This window comes from Dermacentor andersoni, chromosome 7 (assembly GCF_023375885.2).
Source record: "Dermacentor andersoni chromosome 7, qqDerAnde1_hic_scaffold, whole genome shotgun sequence".
In the NCBI taxonomy this organism is placed as follows: domain Eukaryota; kingdom Metazoa; phylum Arthropoda; class Arachnida; order Ixodida; family Ixodidae; genus Dermacentor; species Dermacentor andersoni.
Window position 1 is genome coordinate 9,659,022 of NC_092820.1, and position 24,587 is coordinate 9,683,608.

Consider the following 24,587-nt stretch of genomic DNA (forward strand, 5'->3'; position numbering starts at 1 on the left):
ACGATCCCCTGACGCAACCTTTGACCAAGCGGCGGTCACTATTTGCATTATTCAAGCAGCTATGCGGCAAGAAATTGCAAACTATGGCATCCCTACGGCCTGCTCTGTCTCCCGACTTGCTTCGGCACCCATTCCCACGTCCACAACCTGTAATGACCAGTATTTTGCTCCAAGGACACGCAATCCTGCTGAATGGCGAACCCCAAACGACAAACCGATCTGCTTCCGCTGCCACCGCGTTGGTCAAGTATCCTGCCACTACCGCACCACCTGGATGCCGCCGTACTGGAGCTCATTCCCTGCTCCTCGTCCATACGCCGACGCTCGCCGTTACTCACCTCGCCGTCTGTACCCTACTTCTGATGCTCCTGACAGCCGCTCCTCCGTGCGATCGCCGTCGCCTCAAAGCCGTCGCTCCCCGTCACCCAAGACTCGCCGCTTTTCCTCGCCAAACCGACCGACAGAAAACTAGGCCATCCAGGTATTGGTGGTAGTGCTGCATCACGTTCGTCCTGTCCAACTCCTCTGTTGACGCTCCTCACCAACACGAACCTAATTGAAGTAGACGTAGATGGTGTTCCGCCGACGGCATTAATTGAAACTGGAGCCCAAGTGTCCATAATGAGCGCTAACCTATGTCGTCGCCTCAAAAAAGTTCTTACGCCTGCCATCACTCGAGTCGTACGCGTCGCCAATGACGCCACTGTTGCCGTCAGGGGTATGTGCACTGCTCGCATAGGAATTGCTGGCCGCCAAGTTCCAGTCCTGTTCACCGTGCTGACCAGTTGCCATCATGATCTAACCTTCGGGCTCGACTTTCTGACGACGCATTCTGCCCTCATGAACTGTGCCATCGGTACGCTGTGCCTCGAGCTTCGTCTTCTTTCGGGCGTTCGCCCCGAACAACCGAACACGCTCTGCACTACAGCGTTTGCTCGCTTACCTCCAAAAGCCCTAACCTTCGTCGAATTGGCCTCAACAGGAACCGTGCCTGAGGGCGACTATGTTGTCGCACCTATTCGTGATGTTCTTCTGGCGCGCAACATCTCTGCGCCACACTGCGTCGTAGCCCTTGCCGCTAATCGGATGTTTCTCCCCGTTATCAATTTTGGCTTGACGAAGTAAGTGTTACCAGAAGGCATAACGGTGGCCACGCTCCGGCGGTGGCAGACGACCACGTCACTGCTTTTGCAGCCGACGCGTCTCCAGATCCTCCTGACTACCCTCAGCATGCCTTGAACCTCGACGGCCCATTACGTCCAATGGTAGCTCCGGACCTCGCACCTGACCAAGCAGCCGCCCTATATCACTTTTTGCTTTCCTACCGCGACATGACACTGACAATCGAGCACTTGGTCAGACGTCCCTTGTTAAGCATCGGATAAACACTGGTGATGCTGTTCCCATTCGCTGCCGACTGTACCCCGTGTCCACGGCAGAGCGGCAAGTTATTCAGCAGGAAGTAAACAAGATGCTCGACAGAGGCATTGTTGAGGCCTCGTCGAGTTCTTGGGCGTCGCCGGTCGTGCTCGCCAAAAAGAAAGATGGCACGTGGCGTTTCTGCGATGATTACCGCCACCTAAGCCGAATTACTAATAAGAACGTTTACCCTTTACCACGAATCGACGACGCTCTTGATTGTCTTCACGGTGCGAAATACCTTTCGTCTATCGACCTTCGATCTGGTTATTGGCAGATTTACGCCGATGCATGCCCTCTTATGCAATAGTCTTGCATAAGGTTTAAGGTTTCAATAAATGATGAACTAAAAGTGCAAAAGCTCTTTTTTTACCGATGGCTCCCATATAAATGCGACTGCCATGGCTGACAATTCAACTCCTCATCTTGTGTTAGCAGCACAATGCTATAGCCACAGTGGAAGGCGAATAAATTGAACAATTTCTTTGTCTACAGATGTTCTTTTTCTTGTCTGTATGTAGGCAAAACTTGCAATAAGTGTGTCATTGCAAAAAAAAAAAACTGTTTGTGGTCATTTATTGAATAAACTGCACGTTGTGTATAGTTTAAATGCAAAAATTTCTTTTAAAATCCGAGGATTATATGTTCTTGCAAGTAGCATTGTACTTCATAACTTATAAAGGTAGTAATCCCAGAGGAGATCGTTATATGGTTTTACACACTAATAAATGTGATCACAAACTTATTAGAAACTTATTCGAAACATGTAAAGCATGGATGTTTCTGCACACTTGATTAGCTGTGAACGTGCAAGAACCGCATATACTTAAAAGATTCACAAAAAGGGATGCAACTGGCTGACTTCACAGCACAGTTTTGATTTACTTTAACGTGTCGTCTTCTACCGTTTCGTCTGCAGAAGAACAGGCCGTTTTCCTGTTTTTCGCATTGTCGCACGAGTTTTACAGGACGATGCAGGAGGCTGCGTTGTCACTGTGCAACTATAGGAAGCCAATAATTTACTAACTGTAGAGTTAACAACCGTCCAAAGCAAATGTTAATACAGGTGCAGTAAGCATACAAATTCCGCAACATATTCAAGGTTTATTGGTTTCTGTGCAGAAAAAAAATTCTCCAGAGAAGAGATGCAACTTAACGTGCATGAAATATTCGAAAACAAATTGACGACGGTGTTTATTCAAGCCATGGAGCTAACGCTATCGGAGAAAATTTGTTACGATAGCCTGCACGTTTGCCACGTCCAATTTAATAAGTGAGGTAACATAATCTTTCAAGGTGCATCGGGAAAGTCACGCTTGGAAACCGACAAGAAAATGCAACTAAACAGTACAGCGCTCAGCACGACGTTGAAACTTCACGAACTTTGGTGTCTTGTGATTTGCTCTTGCAAAGGTTGAAATTATTTAAGGCGCTCCGTACGCGCGATTTTTGTATGCTACTCAACAAAATAAAATTGTAACGACCCCAAAAGGCCATGTCCCCTCGTGGGGATCGAACACCCAACTCGCAAAGGCATACGAAGAAAACGTAAAAATGCACTTCATGTTCTGCATAGCGCGTCATCGCATCGAAATGGGAGAATAGAATCTGCGGTACAAGTTTTTTATTCTGCCTTCGCGTATGTACCGAATTCGGCAACCAACGTGTCCGCACATTGCACTTGAGCGAGACGCCATTTTCCAAAACAAATGGGCGAAATAGCTCTCCGCACAATTTCGACGGAAAATCGTAACGATGGCTGCGACGGTGCGACTCTGCGATGTCGGGATTGGGGGCTCAATCCCATCGCTCGTGATCCGTTGTCAAGATTGGAGCCCGGCATGACATTAGAAGGTAGCTGGCCCATGCCGTCGTCCAACTTATCCACGCTGAGGACGTTGATGAAGGGAAGCACTGTTCTCATCGAGAACGAGGAATATGGGTTTATTTAGAGTATTTATATCAGTCTAACATGACTGTTTGAGAAAGTACATCAGTCTAACATGACTGCTTGAGAGAGAGTCTCAGTCCAACATGACTGCTTAAGAGAAGTGTGTCGAGCATCCGCACAACAGCAGTTTTTAAACACTCGGTCCTCCCGCGATACAAGGTGATGCGAACGTTCGTTTAGTCATCGCAGACTATCCGCCTCTCCGCAGGACGGTGTACACACACACACATGCACACACACGCGTGTTTACGGTCCGAAACCGACACCACGCGAACTTCATAGAACTCGGAGCCGTTCTGGGTAGCGCGTTGTCTTGCGTCTTGGTCGGGGCGTGGGAAGGAGCGCAAAACGGCGTTCCCGCGGCAACTCGCGCACCCGTAGCAGATCAGGTCCGCGTTGGGGAGTTTGGTAACAATAGTTGGCCCGCCGAACTCATTCCGTCACAACGGCTCCTAGCTGAACCGACGGAGAGTGGAGGATACGCGTATTGATAGCGACACAAAGTCGACTTCGCCACGCCGTGGCTAGAGGTTGGCGGCGATGCTCCCGAGATGTTGCTTCCACAGTCGCAACTGGTTGGCAAAACTTGCACTACAGCTGGCCGTTCTTAACAGCGACCAACCGGTTGGTCGCAGCGGAAAATCTGGAGTCGCACTGCGACTGCGATTTTCGTCGCAAACAACGGAAATCACACTTCCGGTGCGACGAAAATCGCATCATGCGAAAGAGGCTTAAGGCGCGCTTGGTTGAATGTACGGGAGGAGGTCCGAATTCCACGTGCGGGGGTCCGTGGTGTCGCAAAACACGAAGCTCCTGCTGACGCAGATGCGTGGCACTTTTGCTGCACTTTTGCTGTCCGATGGCCCATTCAGATTGCTTAAATATGTTCCACTATTTCGGCGGCCCCCTCCAAGTCTACAAGTAGAAAATACCATTAGTGGCTATGGCGTTGCTCGAGGTCGCGGCTTCAATCCCGACCACGGCGGCCGCATTTCGACGGGGGCGAAATGCAAAAACGACCGTGTAGTTGTGGGGTTCTCCTTCGTACTTTTGGGACAAAGGAACGACAACACAGTAGTGCAAACAATCACAAGGGCATTTATTGCACCTTTCATAGATCAATGCCAGCTAGCCGAGTTGCTATCCACAGAACATGCCGATGGGCGCGCGACAAATCTAGAAGTCCGACTCACCGCGACCGGATTGCGAGCGAATATGTTCGCCCCATGCTGGATCCCAACGCCTGGTCGTTCGCGCGTACTGTCACGCGAACGGTGGCGCATTCCAAGGCGGCCACGCGAAACAGTCTCGCAGAAGCATGGGTCGGCGCACGCGCGGCACGGCACGTCCGTCCCGCTCGCTGTCCCGCCGCCAAGTAACCCCGCCGGTAGCAGCTAAAGCCCCTCAATCTCCCAAAGTAGCGCCATTCGCTTCCCTCCTCCTCCGCTCGGCGCGGCCTCGACGGTGGCGCCGCCGGTGGTGGGCCTGCCGTAGCAGACGACGGCTAACACGCTACGGGAGGAAATCCACAGAAAAGATCGTTTGAGCTATGCGGAGCAGTTTTTTCAATCGAGATCTTTCTTCGTCAGTCGGTAACTGGCCTTTAGAATTTAGTGTTAGAATTGCGGAGGAAATACAGAAAATGACCATTATTCAAGGCGTATTTAAGGCGTAAAGCGCGCGACGTTGAGAGTTCGTGTTGCTGAATTGCGACGCAAGCACGCGGTATACTCAAACACGCGCGTAATTACCAAAGTTTCAGGTGTTGACAGCGTGAAAGTATGTGTACGTGGTTTCGTAGGTTCATTCACGTACCTGCAGGACACTTTTGTTCGGTCGGCGCGTGAGAGATTCCGGCTGTGTGCGGTCAGCAATGCCTGGCAACAGGGCCGTTTTTTCATTGCGGGGTGCTTTGGTAATCGTGACGATATATATATATTTTTTTACAAGTAATGCTCCAGAGGGCACATGTAATGGCTAACGGAGGCCTCTGAACAGCACGTAACATTACACTAATGCAGGCGTCGCAGGGAGTGTTCGCATACAAAATTGGCTGTCCGCGATCTTATACCCCCTTGGCATGCACAGGCTTCGGCGAGCCCCATCCAGCGCTGGTTCTAGCTTTGGTGTTCCCGTTGCCGCTTTGGTGCCCTGGAAGCGCCGTCAATAATACGAAATAATGACAAGTTGTTACGCTAGTAAATAAAATTTATTGAAGAAATACAATCGCGCCGAGGCACCAACTTCTAAAGCAGCGCTAGCGCGCGAGTATTATGAAACGCCGACGAGGAATTTACCGGCCCACGTACAACTCTACGATCAAAGTGCACGTTAAATATCCCCAGGCGAGCTAGATAAAGTTATCCGGAGCCATCCACTACGACCTCCATCCTAGCTTTAGTCGCTTCGGAACGCTAAAAACATTAATCACCACAAACCAAATCAATACATGCGGGCGTACATTAGAAGCCAAAAGACTGCATCGTAAGTCATAGTGAGCCTTGCAATAGCGTCGAGAATGTGCTAACTTCTGGTGGAGCTCAAAACACACCCTGAATAAAGTCGCTTTTATGTCACAGGCCAGCTGCAGATGCGTGCATTTCACCGCAAGACGATACTATATGAAACAAAGAGAGCACATTCGAAAAAAGAAAGTCAAACAACGCGCTAAAAACCACGCAGAGCATGAACACCCACTTTTTCGAAGCGGAAGGCGTGAACTAGGCTCAAAATAAGAGGTTGTGAGTAGCCGTGGCCCTTACTTCACTAAACCGTGCGTTCTTTGCTATTTCCTCGAAGTCAGCCCGCCCGATCCTGCGAATCCACACTTCTTTTTGCGTTGCGCCCGCCGGGCGGCAAAGCAAAAAGCTTTTTGCCCTCGCTGTGTCTGTTGCGGCAACCGAAGGCGCAGCAGCATGGCATCGCAATTAAGTTCTCGGCCCTGCACATCCTATTAAGCTAACGCACTCTGTCAGTCCACCTGCCGTACTTTCGTCGCGCAGGCCCAACAATGGAGGGCGGCGCGCGCTGGAAAGAAAAAATATACAAAAGCGCGGCGCCCGCTTCCACGTGACACAGATTGGCCAATGGGGGAGCGGAGGAGGCTGGGGAGACAGGAAGCGTGGAGGAGGTCGCGCCAGGGTGAGCGGGGTGTCGGAAAGATCTAAGAATGGCGCTACTTTTGAAAAATTGAGGGGCTTTAGTAGCAGCGCAACACTCGCGCCATCTCTCGCGCTGCGCTTCAACCACTCCGACCGCCACGGGCGCCGGGCCACGCGAGCCGTGCGGGAAAACCAACATAGTAGACGCGTGAGGGTCGCGCATCCCCACATCCCCCCAACCTTAAATCACTACATATTCCGGCGAAACATATCATTCGGTCTAACATCAATGCGTGCTTCGCGAACAAGGTAGTACATGCAACAGTAGCCGCGCCGAAGAAACGTCCACACGCTGTCCATAGCATGCGAGCCGACATTGTCCCTGGGTACACCGCTGGCGTCCGCCGGTCACAGCAGCAGCTTTGCGGACTCAACGGCACGATTCCAGGCCAGGACTCCGGAAACGACGACGCAGTAGTCGGTACGAGCAAGCGTCGCTCGCGCCGACGCGCCGTGCTGGGAAGAGCCGCCGTAGCTGTCGGTGACCGCCTGCTCTTTTGTCCGCCGCCGAGGGTTGTGAGCTGGATGCAGGAGGCCGCTGAAGTCGCTGCGCCGAACTGGCCACAGCATCACCATCGCCCGGGGTGGCTCGATCGTAGTCCGGGCTAGCAGCGTAGACGATGTGCAGGTGACAGCAAGCCAGGGGTGACTCCAATCACGCTGCGTACACTCAACACACTTGGCAAACACTAAAGTAGTGGAAGGGAGAGGAATTCTGCATGCGCATCGCCCACGTGGTACGATGTTAAACTCGGCTAGCAAAAGATCGGGCAGCTGCTCAAATGCTAAGTTCATGTGAACGAAGCTCGCTTACTTGAGCCGAACGAGTAATTTCAATTCGTGCGAGGCTAAATAGAACGAGGGAAGCAACTTGCAACACCTCAACGCCACGGTCCACTAGTTTGTGTCCCTTCACGTGCGACAGGCAGCTTCGTAAAGCCTTAGGCCTAAAGCGTCGCTACCCACACAACAACCGGCATCCAAAAACAACACCCAAAATGAGCGCAAAAGAGGCAGCCGCGAGGAGACGTCAGCTCTGCGAGGTGGTCCTACCCCGCTCGGTGCACACAGCATCCGAGTTGACGGCGCCCACCGTCCCAGACGGTGTCGGAGCGCTCGGTACCAGGCCGCAATACCAGTCAGCCCGTAGTGGCACCCGTGGCCCGCGACCACCCGGCTCCCAGAGCCGCGACTTCATCCGAGTCAAAGAGATAGAAGAAGCTATTTACATAAATTCGGACCACCCACGAGGCTTCCGTACTCACTCGCTTCAGGCTTGCCACTGCTCCGCGGGCGCTCAGCCTCGCTCTGCCAAGATGCAGACCACGTGGCTCTCGTACTGACGACTGTCATTAAAAAAACACTTGCGAAAAGGCTTAGCATGTTGACATGTTCAAACACACTACAGCCACCGTCGCCTCTCTCAAGAAAGCACGCCGCCAACGCTAGCGATCAAAATCCACGCTAGCCCTACGCTTCGGTTCAAACAAAGGTCTCGAACGAAGCAAAACTGTTAAATCTATCGTCCGATGCACCAAGAGTACCAGGTTGGGCAGCCATATGTGGGGTTCTCCTCCGTACTCTTGGGACAAAAGAACGACAAAACAGTAGTGCAAACAATCACAAGGGCATTTATTGCACCTTTCATAGATCAATGCCAGCTAGCCGAGTTGCTATCCACAAAACATGCCGATGGGCGCGCGACAAATCTAGAAGTCCGACTCACCGCGACCGGATTGCGAGCGAATATGTTCGCCCCATGCTGGATCCCAACGCCTGGTCGTACGCGCGTACTGTCACGCGAACGGTGGCGCATTCCAAGGCGGCCACGCGAAACGGTCTCGCAGAAGCATGGGTCGGCGCACGCGCGGCACGGCACGTCCTTCCCGCTCGCTGTCCCGCCGCCAAACAGGAAGCGCCTTTCCCCGCAGCCAAGTAAATGCAGGTAAATTATCAGTATTCATTGTATGCCCGACGTACTCGTTACATGGCCCTTGTTGTGCTGCCGAGCCCACAGTGCTGTATTGATATTGTTTTCGATTGTGCACGTGTCCTTCATCAACTACTAATACTGTCCAGAGACGTCGAGTTAAACCCAGGTCCAAGCACCCGTGCAAGCGAAACGCAAACATCCAGTGACATAATGACAGCACTGACTGAAATTCAATCTGGCGAAGCTTCACTACTAAAAGAAATGAAATCCATGCAGCGTAAGCTGTCCCAGAGCGACAGCGCTATAAAGGAGTTTAAAGACCACCTTGTCAAAATTCAAGAAGACTGCGCACCCCTGGTAGTAATAAAAGAACAAGTTCACGATATCCGGACGCTTGCCGATCAAAATGCAAAAGATATATAATTGATTAAGGCCAGACTGGACGACTCGGAAGACCGCGCGCGACGCTCAAACCTAGTATTCTTTGGATTAACAGATCGCGAACGTGAAACGTGGGCCGAGTCAGAATCGTTAATAATAGATCTATGCTGTAAAGAATTAAATGTAACTGTTCAGTCGGTTGACATCGAACGTGCCCACCGTTTGGGCAAATTCAAAGTAAACAACAACAGGCCAATTATTGTAAAACTTTCACATTTCAAAGTAAAAGAACAAATTCTTTCACAGGGTAGGAAACTCAAGGGCACTGAATATAGAATTTCAGAAGATTACTCTCCTAACACCCTAACAGCTAGAAGGCGTTTAGTCGAATTCGCCAAGAAACAACAGAAACCATTCAAGCTCCGACATGATAAGCTAACTATTGGAAACAAAGCTTAGACGTTTGATCGTAACACCGAAAATGTTGTCCCTCGTACTTTAAATGCCTAGGCCCGAGCAATGCTAACTCCAAGAAGAATTTCTTTTCGTTTGTTTTTACTAACATTAGAAACATATTACCGAAGCTTGACGCTCTCGGTAATCTTGCCGACACAACAGAGTCTTATCTAATCGTAATTACTGAAACATGGCTTAACTCTACAATAGAAGACTCTGAAATACTGCCATTTTTCCTTAATTTCAATATGTTCAGGCACGATCGAACTACCACACGTGGTGGCGGCGTATTCATTGGCGCACATAAGGACCTTCAATGTACTGAATTTAAGACATCGTCTTCCTTAGAAATTCTGTTCGTCCTGTGTAGCGCCTCTTCCCGCCCACAATAATCGTAGCCTGCTATCGCCCCCCTGGTAATGATCCTAACTTTGTTGCAGAATTCCACGAGACATTGCGTTCGGTAACTGAATTGCATCACCACTCTCCGATGTTACTGTTCGGTGATTTTAACTTTCCAGCTATTGCTGGAAAGTTAAAACTTAAAACTGAACTAACCTGACATCATCAACTTCGCAACACAGTACCGAAAGAGATTTTGTTAACTCATGCCTAAGCTTTGGATTAACGCAACTTGTCACTCAATCTACACGCCAAAGTTTTAATTCTAACACACTCAACATAATTTTTGCTTCTGATCCTAACAAAGTATATGTAACGACGCATCTGCCTGGTCTTAGTGATCATTCCATAATCCATGCATCGTACTCCTGTCAGCTTACGCAACCTACAAAGATAACCAAAGTGATCAGACTGTATGACAAAGGCAATTACTCGGCCATTAACTCGGAACTCGCACATTTTGCTGCTTCATTCCACGCCAGTTTTCTTATGCGTTCTGTCGACACTAACTGGCTGCTTTTTAAAAACAAAATGCTCGATGTGTTCGCAAGATACGTACCTGTTATCACACTAACCGAAAAGCAGTCATCGCCGTGGTTTAATATCGCACTAAAGCGTCTTAACATTAAAAAGAAAAGGCTTTTTCGCTTAGCTAAATGATTTAACAACGCAAGCGCATGGAATAAATATTACATTGCAAAAAAATAATTACAAGCTCTAGCCAATAAAGAAAAACACCCTTTCTTTTCGCAAACGCTGCCGTCTATGTTAAGAAATAACCCCCAAAAATTCTGGAAGGTTATTAACTCTAACAACTCCCAGCCATTACCTCTGTTTGATAAACAGAACCATCGTATCCCCGATTGCGAAACTGCTGAACAACTTAACCGTACTTTTTCTTCCTTCTTCCCAATTGGACCTGTTAACATATTACCTCGCTTCCCTCTTTTTGATCATGCGGTCATGTCTGATATTACCTTTTGTCTTTACGGCATTGAAAAACTAATTGATTCATTAAAACTTACATTATCGTCTGGTGTAATAAATGCTAAAATACTGAAAAACACTAAAACAAATGTGAGCGCGATCTTATGCGCTATTTTTCAGCAGTCATTGTCATCAGGAGTGGTGCCGGAAGACTGGAGAGTAGGCAAGACTGTCCCAGTCCCCAAAAAAGGTCCTCCATCGTTGTGCTCTTGTTATCGTCCCATTTCACTCACCAGTGTTTGTTGCAAACTAATGGAGCATGTTATTTACTCTCAGATCGTAAACGTTTTAGTATCCAATAACCTCTTTCATCCTGCTCAACATGTCTTCCGTAAAGGTCTTTCATGTGACACCCAACTAGCTTTATTTCTTCATGATCTTAGCTCTAACCTCGGCTTGAACGTACCTGTAGATGCAATTTTCTTAGATTTTGAAAAGGCATTTGACAAAGTTCCACACCAACGGTTACGCCTAAAACTTTCCCGTCTCAAGATTAATCCATTTGTACTAGACTGGACACTTAGCTTTCTCACTAACCAGCAGCAGCTTGTATTTGCTAACACGCAGTCTTCTAAACGATTTCCTGTACTTTCGGGCGTACTACAAGGCACAGTTCTCGGACCACTACTCTTTCTAATTTACATTAATGACCTTCCTACTGAGATCTCTTCTAATATTCGATTGTTCGCAGACGATTGTGTATTTTATCGACACATAACAAACACTTCAGACATGGATTTGCTTCAAAATGACCTAAAACGCATTGAATTATGGTGTAACGAATGGTTGATGTCTTTAAATACTAAAAAAGCCTCACTAGTTTCTTTCCATCGCAAAGAGCACCCCCAATCAGGGAAATACACCATATATGGCTCCGAAGTCTCATCCGTTGACTCATACAAATATCTCGGCATAACCTTTTCAACTACCATAACTTGGTCACATCATGTCATAAACTTAGCCAATGCCGCGAATCGAACCCTCAGTTTTCTCTGCCGGAACCTAAGACTTGCTCCATCAGTAAAATTATTAGCTTATGTTACATATGTCCGCCCGATATGTTAGAATATGGATGATCTGTCTGGGATCCTCATCAACATAACCAATCTAATACACTGGAATCAGTTCAAAACCGTGCAGCCCGGTTTATTTACTCTGAATATTCTCATCACGCACGCGTGTCTGAACTAAGAACACGTGCCGGTCTTACTAACCTAGAACCGCGACATCATATTTCTAGACTGTGTCTTTTTCACAAATTCTATCATTCACCACTCCAGATTTCAGCTGTATTACCAGCTCATCGTCAGTCCAGCCGCATTAACCACAGCAAAGCCGTGTATCCTCCCCCGGCGCAGACTACCTCCCATGTACGATCATTTTTGTGTGTGTGTGTGAAAACCGCAAGGGACTGGAACGGTCTGTCTGCCGACGTCACGCACCACACCGACGCTCATCACTTCAAGGCTGCTCTCGAATCACTGTTTTGTTAAGGCCCATCCCTCATGTAATACGCCATCTCTGGGGCCTTTGAGGCATAATAAATAAATAAATAAATAAATAAATAAATAAAACAGGCTTGAAACGAGGCAAGAACCCCCCCTACGTACCTGAGATAAGCCAAAGCATGCATCGCATTGAAATGCTCGTGCACTGCACTTTGGGTGCACGTTAAATGTGCCCCAAGTGGTGAGAATTAGTTCGGAGGCCCCCATTGCCTCATAGCCTTCTGCGACGTTTTCGGACGTTAGACATGGATTCAATCTGTGGAGACGTGCGTTCGTGAATTCACTGATGTTCCACAGGTTCTGTGTAAGCTCGCGGGCGACTAGAACGAAGACTTGTGGCTGCATCTGTTCTTGACAGTTGTATCGGTATAATATGTGCACCATCGTGGGCCGATCAGGCAGTGCCATCCGCACTGTGATTTCCGGAAACTCTGCAGTGACCCGGTATCCACTGGTGGATGATGTGCCCCTTGTCGATTGCATGATGGTGGCGTAGTCGATCGTCTGCAACTAATTGCACATTAGGTCCGTGGTTGAAAGGGGACATCAGACACTGGAGAGCTGCCTTCGAGTCACATAAGATGGACCATGAATGCGATGATTTGTGACCAATAAACTACAGAGCAGCACGGATAGCTGCGAGTTCTGCCGCCATCGGTGATGTAATGTGAGACGACTTGAGTTTGATGGTGGCAGACTCTGTGGGAATTACCACTGCTCTAGCTTAACTTCTAGAGGGTTACCAGGGTTACCACAAGCGGAAGCAACACTTCTGCGCCGCCTGTGGCTCACCGTGGCATTCGCGGACTCCTATTCCTTCCGCATTGGAATGGCCCTACTTGCGACACGTGCGGCTGCGAGGAGACCATGCAGCACCTCCTTTGTGACTGTCTCCGTTACAATGTGCCAAGAAAAGTGCTCGTCACCGTGCTAGAAAAACTGTGCAATCACCCCTTCACAGAGGAAAAAGTTCTAGGACACGGGTCAAGACGGGCTACGGCACTCAAGGCCTTAAGGGCCTTGCTGAAGTTTTTAAGGACATGCGAATTATGCGACCGTCTTTGAATGTCCTAGTGCGTAGTAACGCGATACTGTTTGAATTTTCCAGCTTCCTTTTTTTCTTCTTTCTCTTTTTATTCCCTTTCCCCATTTCCCCAGCACAGGGCAGCTAGCTAGTACTTTTACTGGCTAACCTCCCTGACTTGCCTCCTCTTTTGTCTCGCTCTCTCTCTCTTGGGACGTTAGAACTGCCATTATTTTCACAGCTGTCTTAGAGAGATAAATTCATTTTCTCGTGTACGCTGACATTAGTTGAAGTTGTGTTTTTCGGGATACTGCGCGTATTCCGTCATCGGCTTCATAAACGACCTCTTTCCACAAATTACTCAACCGACTGCTCGCTAACAATGTCGTGTCAAAGATGATGGCTTAGTCATCGCTAGGCCACTCCAAATGCATTGTATTGCAGTGAAGTAAATGCATAAATCAACGAGAGTCAGCTCACCTTGGGCGTCCTGGCGTACTTGCCGGTGCGCGTGTCCCGAATGCTCGAGATGTCCAGGAACTCGGTCTCCTGCACGGGGATCACATAGTTAGTCGCACCACTTCTTCGAGGCGGTGGTGGCGAGATGACGTCAGCAGGCGCGTCATTACAGCACATTATTCGCGCACGGAAGTTTTAAAGGGGGGAAAATGAGAATGGCACATATGGGTCAACGTGAGAGACGAGCGCTGGCTGAATTCGGCAGTTCGGCAGCAGTGCACTACGGAGCCATACCTAAATATTGCCTCTGCTTTTGCAGCCCGCAGCCGGACTTGACCAACGTGCTATCGCCCCTTCTGACGTCTGCAGTGCCGGGTGTGTCTACACCACAACAGTGATCGGAATCACGTGGCCGGAGGTACTCTTCTGCGACTGCGCAAGGGTCGGACGAGCGCCAAGGCACAGCATAAAAAAAATCAACGGAGCGAGCACCTCTCTCAGTTCGGCAGCAGTGCACTACGGAGCCATACCTAAATATTGCCTCTGCGTTTGCAGGTGAGCAGAATATCCTTATTTAGCCAATAAGTCATAGAATCTATGCACTGCTGCCGAACCTATCAGCTTTCTTGCACTCGTTTGATTCTTGCTACTGGTTTTGTTAGTGCATTGACGTTCACTTTTGTAGTGCAATGTCGAAAGAGGCTAAGGCCATTGAAGATTTGAGGCGGAAGCTCAGGGCAGGCTTGAGTAGCATAAAAGGTAAGTTTCAAGAGGTCACTGAGCTGAAAGCAGAAACACAGCAGGCTCTAAAACTAAACCAGCATCTTCGCGCTGAGAATGCCAAGCTATCATGCAGAATTGAGGAACTGGAAAAATATCAACGTTCAAATAACATTGAGATAAAGGGCATTCCACTTGAAGGCGAACCACTAGTCGTGAGGCAAATTGGCGAGCTGATTAAGGAAGAGGTCTCAGAGGCTGACATCGACATCTGCCACCGAGTGCCTACTGCTCGACATGATGAAGCAAATATCATTGTTCGGTTCGTCCGCAGAATCAAGAGCAATGCCTTTCTTGGCAAAGCTAAAAAAAAGCAGAATGGATACAAAGGCACTGGGCTTTCAATCGTCTTCAAAGGTGTTCGTAAACGAACACCTCACACGATATGGCAAACAACTTCTTGGTGCCGCAGTAGAAAGGAATTGAGACGGCGGTTCGTATGGACGGCTGGCGGCAAGGTGTTCGTAGGCAAGGACGAAAATTCGTCAGCTGTTCGAATCGCCAGTATGGAAGACATTGATAAGATGACAACGTTTTTTTTTCTACGTTTACAGTCTTACAACGTTTTAAAGTTTTTTTTCAGTTTACAGCACGTAAAATGTCAAAATGTCTGGGAGTGTGGTTCCAAGAGGATTTGGCCTGGAACATGCACATCGAAAAACTTGCTATGGAACTAAGCAGAACTGTTCGTTGCTTATACAGACTGAGTACTCTGGTTCCTCCATGGTTGAAAAGTTCATTGTACTACGCACTCTTTTATTCTAGATTAACCTACTGTATATTAATTTGGGGCACTACTTCGTAAAAAAATTCTACTAGATTGATAGTGCTGCAAAAAGAGTCTTACGTGCATTCGAGGGATATTATGGCCTTGTACAAAGCTTTAGAACCACACCATTTTTTATAAAACATTCTATGTTAAAGGCAAACCAGGTGTATTATTACAAGTTGCTGCAATACATTAAGCAAAATAAATCGCAGTACATCTTGAATGTACCCCCCAATTCGCACTACAGCCTTCGACAACATAACATGAGAACACCAAAAATAAAAACCAATTACAGAAAACAACTAGTCAGTTACCAGGCACCTTCACTAGTAAATCGCCTACGTGATTTTGAAGATGAAATTATAGAATGTTCGAATAAATCATACAAAACTTTTCTCATTCTGAACAATATTGAGTTCGTCTGGTTAGAACTGCAGTATAAATTGTCAGTCTTTTGTTTCTTTTGTTTTCAATTTGTAGTTGGTCTGAAACCAAATGTATCGTACTTTGAGTATCCTGTCGGTTTCTCATATTTCTTGCAGACATGTGCTGTTTCACGAAAATAATATTCTGGCTCGCAACACTGCAGTTGATTTCTGCATGTCTGTATGATACATGTTGCTGCGCACGGCCTGAGTGCCGAAATGTCATGAGAGCAGAAGATTCTGTCAAGCCACATGGACTTTAGCTTCTGCTTCCTTTCTGTTGTAAACAGGAGAAATAAACTCATTCATTCATTCATTCATTCATTCATTCATTCATTCATTCATTTAACCAACAGCGCAAAGATATGAGTATGATTGCACACACAGTGCTCAACTAATAAGCACTCTTTATTGTCGCAGCAGCAGGCATATATTGTTGCCCGCACGCTCAGACAAACAACGATGTATTTACGTCGAAGCCATGTTGGGTTTTCAGGGTTGAGGTTCATGTGCAAATATAGACGCTGTAAAGATGTATACACAAAAGAACCTATTGTGTGGACTCCTCACGACCTGTGTGACTGTTCCAAATAGTGAACCGTAGTTACGGTGCTGGTTATTGACTCTTCTTTCTTTTTTTTTCTTGCCGGATTAGATTATTTAGGATTTCGGGATACCCGGCCTGAAAGACCCTATATAATAATTTTTATAAACTGAAAATTAAAATATAAATAGTAACTAAGACCGTTGTTAGTTACCATATCCGCAACGGGTGACTGGCTAAGAACCGGGTGGTTGCCACCTATTCACCTCACCGAAACGACACCATTCACTTGTTTTCAATAAACGTTTTTCTGTCTCATGCAGAAACGGATAAAGATTAGGTGACTTAGCCATTTGGACGTCGTCGTGTGCGGGAAAAGTAGGATTTAAAGGAACACAGGGGAAAGCGCCCTTCGCAGACGTGTACGCCATTCTGCGGGTCTCGAATCCGGCAACATTAATGCCTTCAGGTAGCATGTGTGGGTTTATTGACCAGCCGCCTTCACCTAAAAAGATCACGTTCTCGTGACGCTTGGGCCAGAAGGGACGTTCCACGTCCGCCGCCAAGGTCTGTGAGTGGTGGCGCTGGCTAACACTCCCAGGGTTCTACTAGAAAAACATGAATACCCAAGAAAGTGGACGGGGAAACGGCGCCTCGGTAGCTCAATTGGTAGAGCATCGCACGCGAAATGCGAAGGTTGTGGGTACGGTCCCCACCTGCTGCAAGTTGTTTTTCATCCACTTTCATTTCCATTATTTTTTTCGTTTCTTCATTTCATTTATTAAGCACAGATAATTTCCCCTATGTTGTCCTTGGTGTCAGTGTTTGTTGACTTCGTATGATATGACTAATAAAATAAAATCGGGCCTCTCGGGTAATTCCCTTCCTTCTCGCTTATTCCAAGGAACTCGTAAGACAACGACGCTGCATGAAGGAGTTTTCGGATAGCACTGTGTTTTGCCACAGCTGCCCCAACACTTCGCTACGTGACATGCGCACTTCTGTCGCTGTAACCGACCCTTTTCACATGCTTCCCTATATCCGAGCTTTCTACGGAGACTCGCGTTTCCTTTTTTCAGTAATATAAAAAAAGACGCGACGTAAGAGACAACACTGATTACTGGCTAAGATAAACCACACAAATAAGTCTCTTCGAGTGAGGCGTACGGAAGGTAACTTTTATTTTATAATCGTGTTTTATAAGCATATTTTTTAAGCGCTTCAAAGCAAATTCGAGGCTCCGACGCGGCTGGCTGTTCTTGGACACTCGATGCCGAAGAAGCCGCCTCACGCTTACCTTCGTCAGCATTCACCGGACAAAATCATTGCTGAACTCTTCTTAACATAAATGGAAATTCAGTAGCTTATCCAAAGAAAGCTTACTCAACGCTGTTGTGATCGGCCGTTCGATCCTCCCGGCGAGCCCGGGACTTCGAGCCGGAGCTGAGCCTGCTGAGGCAGCCAAGGCCTCTTCAAGGGGCACCGATGAGCTGTCCCCTTTCAAGCTCTCTTCCTGGCGGTGGACGGGCTATCGCGATCGGTCGACCACCCCGAGACAACTTACGGTCACGGCTGACGCGATTGTGCGGAACGGGCTGACGGCCTCGTCAAAATGGTTCTCAAAACGGATTATTTATGGTCAACACGGGGGTACCTCGGTCAGGAGAGGTTTGGGCAATTAGCATGGATACGGCCATCACTTGTCCGCCACACAAATTGGCACATCAACACCGGAGACGTGGTCAGTGCAATGATATCGTCCATCACCGGTCAGCAGCCCTAATTGGCATGTACACGCCGGGGGCGGAGGCAGTGTACCATTGGAGTCAGCGTACGCTCCCCCTTTCCCTGTTTGAGGCCAGTGATGTGCGTGCGTTTCCGACATAGCTCCCTTCGGAGGGAAACGGCAACAGACCTCCGGATTGGTGGGACCCGATGTCACCTGTCTCCTGACGCCGCATTGGGAGAAGTGACTGAACAATGACCCCTCAGGGCATAAAAGGAGCAACGGCTGGCGGGAGTGATCGGCTACTACAACTTCTTTATGAACTTTTTCTGTACTACTTTGCATTTTCGTTAATTATGTAAATATAAACACGCTTGTCAAACGTCCTGAATAGCCGGGACCAGCCTCACGCTCCCTTACTCCTCCACGAGCAAAGTACACTCCCACTTCTTCGGACCCCCAGTTGCAACATTGGATGGCAGCGGCGAGAAAGTCTGCGCAGCGCTTCGGCTTCGGCGTGGTGAGTGCAGGACCTTTGCTCCTTGAGAGTTGCCAGGCTTAACGTGGTTCTTCCTGGTGACAAGTGTGTTAGAAGCCTTGTTGAAAGATATCTTGCTTCAACGCTTAATTACTTAAGAAACTTTTCAGCAAAAGAGAGGTAGCCGTATATGGAAGGAAGTTGCGCAAAACGGACCTAGACGCGATATGCGGGGAATTCGGGATTTATTGTGGGAAGCCGCTAAAGAAGGCGGAGGTCATCGATACGATAGAGGCAAGCGGCAGATACGACTAGGAGATCATGGATGCTTGGGAGGATATTCAGGGCCAGAGGGAACACCACCGCGCGAAAGAAGCTGACATAAGGCGAGACAAAGAACACAAAAAGGAAATAGGAGAAATCTACAAGGAAATCCAGCATCTCAGGGCACTGCCGGCATAGTCTACTCTAGGACGGGGAAAACAGAATTTATTTTTATATTTTTTTCGAGAACGTTTGCGCGGAGGTACAGCTGGACCGTGACTTTTGGTCTGTAGGGTTGTTGGGGGTACTTCCCTGTAACGTGTCCTGTTGCTTAGCTCGCCCTTCTGATGTCGACTTCAAGAGGTACGATCTGGCTAAACACGCATTGTTGCGCCATTTTGGTATTTCTGTGGAGAGCGAGAGACGAGGTCAGAGTGACCAGTGCAAAGTTTGTCCTTTGGAAGAGACTGAGGTTGCGCCAGTGAATGAAGAGCATGAAAAGTGCGAGATGGTGAAACCCTCAGAGAGAGAGAGAGAGAGAGCGTGAGCAAAGCGAGGGCGTCGCCGGTCTAAAAAGAGGGGCCATTCCGCAGAACATCCCTTGCGAGGACGAGGCTTGTTCCAGTAGCCATGAGAAGGTTAAGGAGGCGCTGGAGACCTTCCTCGTATCCGAGCACTTGGCGACTTTCCGGAATCGTCTAGGATAGACCCAGATACGGTGGCGGCCGAGACGAGATAATACCCGAAGCAGCATGATGGAGCGGCAATCACTGAGGGCTCCAGCATCGGTGACTGCGCAATGCAGTCGTACGCCGAAACCGAGCCAGCGGCCATCGCTGAGGGCTCCAGCATCGGTGACTGCGCAATGCAGTCGTACGCCGAAACCGAGCCAGCGGCCATCGCTGAGGGCTCCAGCATCGGTGACTGCGCAATGCAGTCGTACGCCGAAACCGAGCCAGCGGCCATCGCTGAGGGCTCCAGCATCGGTGACTGCGCAATGCAGTCGTACGCCGAAACCGAGCCAGCGGCCATCGCTGAGGGCTCCAGCATCGGTGACTGCGCAATGCAGTCGTACGCCGAAACCGAGCCAGCGGCCATCGCTGAGGGCTCCAGCATCGGTGACTGCGCAATGCAGTCGTACGCCGAAACCGAGCCAGCGGCCATCGCTGAGGGCTCCAGCATCGGCGACTGCGCAATGCAGTCGTACGCCGAAACCAAGCCAGCGGCCATCGCTGCGGCTCTTGCCAAAAGCGGCTATTGCGGCGAGTTGAATACGGTTCTCCGATGTCTTTTGCAAATTCCAGCAGCTTTTTGCGGGATGTGCGTGTAGGAAGGCAGAAATCCCCATTAACACCAACACCGGTTTCTTTTAATTTCTTGCGTGCTGAAAAAATGGCCTCTTTGACCTTAGCGCTAAAATACTCCACAATAAATGGGGGCACTTATTTGGCACGTATTTACCCAACCTATGTGAACGAACAATTGCTTCATCAGACAGCTGTATGTTTACAGGGTGGACGATAAGGGCTCACGTACGCTTTCTTCTGCATCAGCCCATGACTCGGACGATTTGTCAGAAATACCGTGAAAAACGAGATTCTCCCGTCATGACCTGTCTTCAAAGTCATCTAACCGACAAGAAAGGGCAGGACGTTGCAGTTCATCAGTCTAGCATGACAGCGAGAGAAAGTACCCTGAGCAGCCGCACAATAGCGGTTTATAAATACTCGGTCTCCCCTCGATCCCAACGTGAGGAAACGGCCGACCAGGCACCGTAGACGAGCCGCCTCTTTGCGCGAGGGATTACACACACACACTTCCACACAGGTTCACGGTCATCAACCGAGGTCAGGCGGTCTTCGCAGAACTCGGCGCTGACGTCAGGAACGAAGCGTGGAAAGGGGCCTCGAACTACGGTCCCTCGGGGACTCCCTTGTTCACAGCAGACCAGGTAGGCGATGATGGGTACCATCACAAAGCCTGGTTCGTCGAACTCATCTCGGCAATCCCGCGACGCAGAGTGGCGGTCGTGGAGCACTGTCCAAGAAAAGTTGACGCCGCTGTCGTAACTGGCTGGCAAAACTTGCACCTCAGCGGGCCGTTCTTAACAGCGCCTCCATGGCCCGGAAAATCTCGACTGCTCAGCGCTGACAACCGCTGGGCAGGAAGAGAACGGCTGGTGGCCGGGGGATGATGCCTTGGCTCGCAGTGACCCCTTGTGTAATGATGTCATCGCTCCAAAACATCCAACAAGGAGGGGCAACTGCAAAACGAACCCCACAACACGGCCCTGCGCCGAGATGACGTACCTTGGATCTCACTTTAGACCCGCTAGGCTTCAAAGAAAAGATAATTGTAGAAACAAAAAATGCTGCATTTCGCTATGACAATTCTTGAAGCAATTTCGTGCTGACCAATTCAGCAACCATTGAGGGAATCCTGCTATATGAGAGGGGATCTTCTTTGCTTAACAAAATTAACAATAGTAACCCTAAAATTTAGGCGGGACCCTTAAACGCAGAATTCAAATTAGCCTGCTCAAACCAACCGCATTGGTAAGCAACTTTCCCTTCTTATATCTAACGGAGAACTTGCACTCTTGGAGAGTGAGACCCCATCGGAGCAAGCGGCCATTTTTGTGTGACATTTGAGCCACGTCAGAGGACAGTGGTCGATCTCGAAGATGAACTTCGCTCCGTACAAGTAACACAATTTTGGGCGGCCCAAACGAAACAAGCGCATTCCTTCTCTGAAGCGCTGTAGGCTTCGTACCACGCCCATACCTCTGTCGCTTGCGTCGCATTGAACTATGAATTCCTTTGTCTAGTCTGGCGGACGAAGCACAGGGCGAGAAACCAATAGCGTTTTCAAACTTTGGAAAGCGTTCTCATTGACCTTATCCCAGCGTACGGTACTCGGTGCTCCCTTTCGGAGGGCGTCCGTTAATAGACTTGCCATTTGCGAGTAATTCGGAATGTACCGTTGATAGTACCCCACAAGTCCCAAAAATGAACGAAGGTCTGTTTTCGTGCGCGGCTGAGAAAATTCTCCAATCGTAGCTATTTTCAGCTCGGCAGGCTGTCTCGTGCCCTCGCCGACAACATGGCCCAGATAAGTAACCTGTGAACAACCAAATCTACACTTTTCAGCTTTCGTCGTTAAGCCGGCTTCCCTCAACCATGACAACACCTGTTTGAGGTGCGATAGGCGTTGTTCCCAGCTGTCCGAAAAAATTGCTACATCATCAAGATAGGGCAAGGCGAACTCCTGCAAGTCTTTTAGGACAATATCCATTAACTTAGAGAAGCTAAACGGCGCGTTCTTCAGCCCGAAGCTGAGTGCGAGAGGGCGAAAAGTGCCTACAGGTGAGATGAATGCGGCATAGCGGCTGGCACTTTCTGAAAGGGGAACTTGCCAGTACCCCCGCGCGAGATCTATAGTTGAAATGTATTTAGCAGCGCTAACTCTTTCAATTCGTTCCTCAATGTTGGCTATCGGGTACAGCTGATCCCTAGTGATGGCATTTACCTTCCTGTAGTCAACACACGGACGAGGGTCCTTGTTAGGGGTTTCTACCAGTATTAGCGGTGACTTGTAGTCACTCTCAGCGGGCTCAATAACTCCCAACTCCAGCATGCGCTGTATCCCTGCTTCCATAATTTCTCTCTGTCTTGGAGACACCCTGTAAGGCTTTGCTCTTACGGGTTCGGTTGATGTCAGCTCTATTTCATGCGTTATTAGTTCAGTTCTACCCGGCCGATCGCTGAATCTGTCGAGATATTCCCCTAACACCTCTTTTAGCCCATCTAGCTGCTCGGGTCTTAGAGCGTGCGAGTTTACCGAATGTTTCACTACTTCTTCTAGGCCGATTTCAGAGTTGGAGGTCGCCTATACTCCTTAAACTTGGTACTAGTGCCATCTTGCTCTTTGATGGTATAGTTGACTCCGCTCCGCTCTACATACGGCTTCATCGAATTGCAGTAATTTATCCTCACCTCCTTCCTGCGCCCGGGCATTTTCAGAGCATAGTTAGTATCTGAAAGTTTGTGCAACACTTTAACGGGCCTGTCCCAGTGAACCTCAAGCTTGTTCTTTCTTGAAGGTTTGAGGATCATTACCTGGTCTCCGGCGTTAAACATATGAAGCCTCGCATTCTTCTCGTAATAGAATTTGGCGTTCTTTTGAGCTACTCCTATGTTCTTTTCGACTAGTTCTTGGGTTGCGCATAGCCGTTCCAGCAGATTTAGCACGTATTCAACCACTGATGGATTCTCTCCTCTTTCCTCCTATATCTCTCAACATTTTCAGTGGAGAACGGAGTGTCCTCCCATACACTAGTTCTGCTGGCGAGAACTCTGTAGCCTCATGTGGAACTGTTCACAAAGCAAACAAAGTAGCCGGCAGACAGTTCTCCCAGTGCTCCTTGTGGTCGTAACAGAGCGCACGCAAAACTCGCTTAAGCACTGAATGCCACCTCCACACTGTTTGACTGAGGGTGATAGACAGAACTGCGTATTAACTTTACCCCGCACTTTTGCAAGAATGTGGAAGTCAGTGCGCTCGTGAATACTGACCCTTGATCTGCCTGAATTTCGGCTGGAAACCCAACTCGTGCAAACACTGTCAAAAGCGCGTCTACGACTTCGGTGGAGCTGAGCTCTTTCAGAGGGATTGCTTCTGGAAACTTTGTAGCTGGACACAACATGGTGAACAAGTACCTGTAACCCGATTTTGTTTTTGGTAGAGGCCCTACCGTGTCTATTACAAGTCGTCTGAAAGGCTCTGTTATTAAGGGCACCTTTAGTGGAGCTTTCCATGTCTCTCCTGGTTTACCAGAGCGCTGGCAGGCGTCGCATCATCTTACAAATTTTCTACGTCTTTGAAACAGCCAGCCCAGTAGTATTCCATAAGCAATCTTTCCTTTGATTTGTTTATGCCTAGGTGGCCGGACCACCCATTTCCATGACAGAGACTCAAAAGGTCCTCCCTGTACTTAGTAGGTACGACTAAGTGGTCTAAAATCCTACCCTTTCGATCTCTGTAGTGCCGATACAACAATCCTCCTCTCTCATGCATCGTCACGTTGCGCCTAGTAATGCCTTTTTTAGCTGTGTCATGTAATTTAGCTAAGCTCTGATCATTCTTTTGCACGGCTGCCACCGACTCTCTGTCAACGCGTAAGAGCTGATCAAAGTTCTTTGAGGCCGGTGATAGTAATGACCCTGTCTCGCCTACGAGTGCATCAGCGGGCTCTTCCTGCAGGGGTGAACTTTGATACCCTGGCGATACGCTCTCATTGAGCTGGTCAGCTGGCAGGCTTTCCTGAACTGTTTTTCCATCCTTCGAGCCTAGCTCGGATTCGGTTATTGAAGTTATCTCTTTTGCTGCTTCCAATGGAGCAGCTTGTGCATTTTCAGCCGAAAGCGACGCGATTTTATGAGCTTGGCCTCACGTCAATGCCTGTACTACGCCTTCTCCCAGTTTAAGCCCTTTGTCAAGCAGTAATCGATTCGAAAGATTTGAAAAAATGTAAGGGTACTGCACTGACGAAAATTTGGAAACTGCAGCCTCAGTCACTAGCTCCCCGAATGGTCCACTGATTTTGACTTTGGCCATGGGCAGACACACGCTGTGTTCTTCTACAACCTGTTTTATCCATGCTACTTCTCCAGTGAAGTCATCTACCGTCACGTAAGTCGGATGGACAATGTCCATCGTGGCGGCGCTGCCTCTTAGCAACCTGCATGGCTTCCCATTAACTTGCAGGTCGTGAAGATATAGGCTTAAACGTTTCATATTTTCGTCTTTTTCATCCACGTAGCAGAAAACTACGCTAGGCATTCCGCAGATTGCAGCTATATGTCCCGGTTTGTGGCATTTATAGCAGCGGATTGGTCTGAAAGATTCTAATTTTCTTTTC

General features: G+C 48.7%; 2 protein-coding genes across 9 annotated transcripts in view; one reads left to right on the forward strand and one right to left on the reverse strand.

Moving 5' to 3' along the window:
- Plc21C (Phospholipase C at 21C) overlaps positions 1–24,587 on the reverse strand; it is a 546,034-nt gene that overhangs the window by 346,245 nt on the left and 175,202 nt on the right. For all 8 annotated transcript variants that reach the window (XM_055073221.2, XM_055073217.2, XM_055073222.2 and 5 more), the window contains exon 3: positions 13,703–13,771. In XM_055073221.2, the coding sequence (XP_054929196.1) occupies positions 13,703–13,771 (69 nt within the window). The remainder of the gene's footprint in view (positions 1–13,702; positions 13,772–24,587) is intronic.
- Positions 4,440–9,346, forward strand: LOC140219429 (uncharacterized). The gene is made up of 2 exons (XM_072289226.1): positions 4,440–8,860; positions 8,891–9,346. The coding sequence occupies exons 1-2, from the start codon at positions 8,471–8,473 to the stop codon at positions 9,302–9,304; spliced, it is 804 nt and encodes a 267-aa protein (XP_072145327.1). The 5' UTR covers positions 4,440–8,470; the 3' UTR covers positions 9,305–9,346.

Excerpts from the sequence above, each read along its gene's own strand:
- LOC140219429 (XM_072289226.1), top strand. The coding sequence starts at position 8,471 with ATGCAGGTAAATTATCAGTATTCATTGTATGCCCGACGTACTCGTTAC. Across the intron at positions 8,861-8,890 it reads TTCACGATATCCGGACGCTT|ATTAAGGCCAGACTGGACGA; the intron begins GCCGATCAAAAT and ends GATATATAATTG.